The sequence below is a fragment of the Drosophila gunungcola genome, unplaced genomic scaffold (assembly GCF_025200985.1).
Source record: "Drosophila gunungcola strain Sukarami unplaced genomic scaffold, Dgunungcola_SK_2 000001F, whole genome shotgun sequence".
Classification (NCBI taxonomy): Eukaryota; Metazoa; Arthropoda; class Insecta; order Diptera; family Drosophilidae; genus Drosophila; species Drosophila gunungcola.
This window is the reverse complement of record NW_026453197.1, coordinates 367,231-372,827: the sequence shown is the minus strand read 5'-3', so window position 1 is coordinate 372,827 and position 5,597 is coordinate 367,231. Positions and strand designations below refer to the sequence as shown.

General features: G+C 34.7%; 1 protein-coding gene across 1 annotated transcript; it reads right to left on the bottom strand.

The window, feature by feature from the left end:
• Window positions 1-360: 360 nt before the first annotated feature.
• On the bottom strand, window positions 361-1,046 carry LOC128261851 (uncharacterized). Its single transcript, XM_052995757.1, has 2 exons — window positions 710-1,046; window positions 361-647 (listed from the first exon to the last, which is right to left on the bottom strand). The coding sequence occupies exons 1-2, from the start codon at window positions 840-842 to the stop codon at window positions 496-498; spliced, it is 285 nt and encodes a 94-aa protein (XP_052851717.1). The 5' UTR covers window positions 843-1,046; the 3' UTR covers window positions 361-495.
• Between the last annotated feature and the right edge of the window lie 4,551 nt (window positions 1,047-5,597).

The following is a 5,597-nucleotide window of genomic DNA, read 5'->3' as shown; positions in this document are numbered from 1 at the left end:
AAAATCATCATACTTTATTATTTTTAAACATATACGCATATAAATCGAAATTCAAATCTTTTCAATAATATTTCAATATTTTTGCCAAAGTTTATAGGTTAACTTTGGCTTGCTTTTGCTTCCTTTCTTGTTTTTAGTTTAAAACTACAGGTTTCTATACTTAAAAACAGAAACGAAACACACTTTGATTTAAGCTCAACACCCCTTAGGGCTAAAGCAGTACCAAAAAAAATGAATTTCAAAGTGAAAATATTTGGATTTACCATTATTTTTCTTTGGGTGTAGATTATAAATAAAACAATAAATATAATAACACAAAACTAGGTGATATAAACCCTAAAAATTTCATTATATAATAAATGTATATGAAAATGCCTTCATTGTTTAAATCTTCTTTACTTTAGGTGTTTATTTTGTAAATAAAAGTATTGCATTATATGAAAAATGTATACGAAAATTGCACGCGAATGACTAGATATGGGTATATCTCCTTCCTTATTCCTGATTTGCATCAAAGGTGAAAAATCGCAATGTGCCAATTCGGCTGGTAAAACAGGCGACATAAGGGATTGTCAGGACGAAACACATTTGTGTTCGCGTGCTTCCCTTGACGGGAAAATCCTCGCCAGTTCGTTGACTGTAGGCAGCTGCAATGGGCAATTAAAAATTATATGATTTTACCTAAGCAACGATTTTGGGGAATACTTGCCACGTATTTGAGACAGGGTTATTGATCGCTGCGGTGAATCACTCTGGGAGGTTTTGAAAATTGCCCTCAAGTCATCAAGAATAGTGGGATGCTTTCGTTGCACTTTATTAAAAAAATCATCCATTGTAGCCATGATTTATATTTATAAATTTTTTTCTTATATTTAGTAGTAATATGACGTGAACACGTGACGTGTGAACTCTGCAATCGGTCAGTGCAGTCTAAACATAGGAAATCCGGAAACCAGACAGCAGACCCGCGATAAACAAACAAGTTTCAAAGTACAGGGCTCACTCAAAATACTGAACGATACATTCTAAGGAACTTTTATAAATTATTTGTTTAACTATTGCAATTAAAAACTGAATATATGTTAAAATACGTGTAGGCAATATGTAATTAAATATTTACCTTTATTTGGTGTACACTGTAAAACCGGTTTTTGACAAGCCGCAGTTGTTATCAATGCGCTTTCACTCTTTTTCCCCAGAATATTCTCTCCCTCTCTCTCTGAGGTTTCTCTATAAGAAAAACATACACAATACCACCCAATTTTGGTGGTGGGTTTTCCCCTTCCAGCTGATCGTCTTTTGGTGGTGGGATGCCCAATCGAGCAGAGAGAAAAGTTTCACCGGATTATCCAAGACCCAAACCAACTCCAACTCACCTCAACTCTTATAAAATTGAAAAATGGTTGGAGAACTGCAAGCCACTGACCGAATATTTAACTAAATTATTTTCTATACATTTTTAATGGACGGAACTAAGCTGAGCCCAACCCTTACCCAACTTTGTGCAACCATAAAAAACTTTGCTTCTCTTTTTGCGACTGTCCTGGGGCAACATAAAAATAAAACACAACAAAAACCAAAAAGAACCCAAACGAAAATCTAGGGAAAACAAGGAAAATGGCTTCACACGAAAAAGTTGTGCTGATTTTCACACTTGTGGCAAACGGAGTAAGAAAATAATTACAAACTTCGGGGGGAAACATCAAAAACAACAGCAAATAGTCTTAAATTCAAATTATTTACAGCACTTCTTTTTCCATTGCGGTAACTTTGCAAGCCTGGTAAAATGTTGAAAAATAACAAAAATAAATGAAAACTTGACAAAGTCATTTTAATTTAAGTTGTTCAACATTCAACCCTTCTACAAATAAATTCATTATGGCCTAGAGCCTAACCAACTTCTATGGAAATAAACCATTTTTTGGATTATAACAAATGTTGAACATTAAAATATAACCTTTTTAAGTCAATAATTGCAAACATATATCTAACGATTAAAATAATCAAGTTTACACTACGCAAAAAGGTATTTCAGGCATTTTCAGGTATTTTATTCTTATAAAAAGGTTGATTTGTCTAAAAGATTAACTTTTCTCAAAAAAATTAATGAACAATTAATTTTTATACACTCCACTCGTAGAGTAAGTAGAAGTAAGCGTTTCCGACCATATAAAGTGTATATATTCTTGATCAGGATCAATAGCCAAATCGATCTAGCCACGTCCGTCTGTATGAACGTCGAGATCTCGGAAACTACAAACGATAGAGATTTTTCTATGCAGCGGAAGTTTATTTCAAAACGGAGCCACGCCCATTCTAACGTCCACAAATCGCAGACACGTCTGTTACGTCGCTCTGAGACATGTGTTGTCCCTGCGTGTGTGTTTTGCTCAAATCTATCGGTAGACACCAAAATCAAGCTAATATTTCAGAAGTTATGTGGTTTTGAAGTTCTCTGAACTGTAAACATTTAGCTTCTTGTGTTGCCTATGCAGTTCGGTAGATGGCGCCACCTAAACTTCGATTGTTTTGTAGGAGGAATACTTACTAAAGCGTTCTCTCTTGTTTGTGTATATAATCTTTACTATTTTCTATTTCGAAAACCGTTGAATTCTTATTTCAAGCAGCTTAAAGTATGTAAAGTGATACCCAGCTTAGTTGCCGTCATAATTTGAAGCTCATTAAAACGCATTTACTGCCAAAAGGGGTAACAAACTTTCAAATTGAAACGCGAACGCTGCCATATACAAAAGGACCTGAACACACACTTGCCCTCTCCTATCTCATGTGTCTGCATTGTTCATTTTGTGTGAATAAAAAATGTGTGCAACGAAAATGAAATTTGCAACGGAAGTTATTTCACGCTTTGCAGAGCGCGCCCCGTGCGCCACGATTTTCCCCGCTTTTCCGCCCCGCACATCATGTCAAAACTAAGTAACGAAGTAACGAGCTGCAGCCAGGAGTTAGAGTTAAGGAATTAAGCAGCATAACAGACTGTCAGTGTATGGGAACGCCCACTCACATCCTGCGTAATTGGTTTCAAGTTGCAACAAAAACACGGCAACAAGTTTAATTAACATAAAATATGAAAGGGCTGCAAAATAAAACAAGCAAATAAATTTTAAGTGCCGTCCATGGAAGCAAATTTATGAGTAAACCTGCCCCTTGAGGTTTTTCCTTCTGTTTCCTTTTCAGAGAAATGTTTTGAGAAAAATAATAATCAAATTAAATAGAGCCAAAAGTTTCATCACGTGTGGACTCATTTATTAATTCCATGCCATTTGTGCTCTTGATTTACGCCCTCCGCATAAAAATCGTAATAAATTGAGCCCTTGAAGGATATTGCCTTCTGCAGGACCTTCGACCAGAGCACACGTGTGCGCACACAAAAACACAGCACAAATTTCCAATTTTGCATTAATAAATGGAATTTCTCCTGGATTTTGGGTCAAGCATTTCGATTTATTTCCAATTGAAGCTGAGAGGTAAAGTTTCTTTGGGTTTTACAGCCATTTATGAATAAATGAATCAGAAGTTTGCTAAGGCAGTTTATTAGAAAATGTGAAGGAATTAAATTGGGTTTTTATTTATTAAAATTTGTCTAATATTTTTTAATATTTCAATTTAAGATAATTAAAAGAATAGTAATAACATGTATTACAATCAATAGTTTTCTACAAAATCTCAAGCATTAATGGTAAAAGTAATTGCATAACTGCCAACCATGTTTTTTGTTTTGTTTTTTAAGAATTCTTGTTTTTAAATACTTAATTTTTTACTTCACATTTACCATAGTAAATGGGATGGGCTTTAGCCCCAAACAAACCAACATGTGAAAATGTGTCATTTGTGCTCTCATAAAATATGTGTATCGCTGTTTGATCATATTTTTCAATTTCAGTTGCTCGCAGTTGTGCAATCAAAATGTCCGATTGTCAGAATATTTGGCAATTCGACAGAAAAGTTTAGGAAACCAAGTTTATCAATTAACGGAGCCAGTGGCTGTCATGTGCAGTCGGGAAATGTGTGTAGGCCAGGTCGTCAGTATTTGTGAGTTTGTGTCGGCCAAGATGCTTAATTGAGTGCACACACAGATACACACGCATACGCAAGCAGGCACAAAGGCAAACACATCTCAACACCTGGATGTCCTCAAAGGATGCATCGAATGCTTGGGGTTAGTGTTTCTCGGCACTTGGCCTTCAACTAGAGCTGTCTCCGCTTGGTGAGCAATCAATTTCAACTAAATGCCGTCTTCATGCATAATTGCGTACCATTCTGTATGTGTGTATGTGCAGGATGCGAGGGGAGGGGGGAATGTGCGTGTGTGAGTACAACACTGCGTATACTTATCGAGCGTGCTTAATATGGCAATTAAAAGATGATTCCAATTAAGAGGAAACACTGTGCTGCGTAATCACTGCACAATATCGTTTTGTTAGACACAAATCGCATTAGCATTAGAGTCCTTTTAATTGGCATATAAACAAGAGATGTGAGGATAAGTAGATTCCAGATGCAGTATGCAAGTATTTGAGATTAAGTCTGGTTAAAAGAAACAATCAAAACATTTCATAACTACTATCCCAAAGTTGTATAAAAGTGTATTGAAATCTTTAAATTAATTCGTGGTAAACATATTGAATTTCATTGAAGCCACCACTGTAGGCACAAAAAACTAAGCGTTGGTTAAATAAATCAAACTGCTGCATTTACTTTTGATTGAAATCAATTTTCAATAAGTGTTGACTAAATTGCTGAAATGACTAAAATTACATTTTGCTAATCATTATAAATTTATTACTTGCCGGAGATGCTTTTAGTAAATTTTCATAATAAAGTAGTAGTAGTAAAGGCTTGTCAAATTTAACAAGATCCTTTCTAATTGATGCAATTAAAATTGTTTTAATCTATTTCTATAATTCCTTAACATACTTAGGGCGAAAAGCAAACAAGAGTAAGTTGATATATTTAAACTTCATAGCATATCAAGGCGCCAAAAATTCTGTAAGCACGATTGTAAGAAATGTATGGAATAAACAGGAGAACTTTTCCAAAAAATTAAAACTATGCACTAAAGAGGCTTAAATTTTGTGCAAGAATAAAACGATTCAATATTAAATTTATTAGACCAGCCTTTTAAAGACCCAAAGACCCTTTCTCCGTATATTTGCAAATTCTTTAAAAATTAAAAAAAAAATACCACAGACTTTGAGGCAACCTGCTAAATAATTTATTAGCCGGCCATAATCTATAATTAAATCGTGTAAACTGTCGCAAGCGCTTATGCGGTCACATTAATATTAATTGCTAATATTTAGAGCCTTTAAATAGCTTAATTAAATTGCCACTTGAACAACAAAAGGAAATTACTGGCGCACTGCGTGCTAGCATTGACCCGTGACCCCGGCGCTTATTTTTCTCTATTATAAAAAATAATTAACCCGCCACTAACAATTAATCAGTGACTCCTGCAAACACGCACATATTTCGTTCCATTTGCATAAATTAAACAAACTAAAAATGCCATCAACATAATTAGAAATGTGATACCGGTTGCAGTGGATAATTTCGAATTGATTTATGCAAATTTCCAA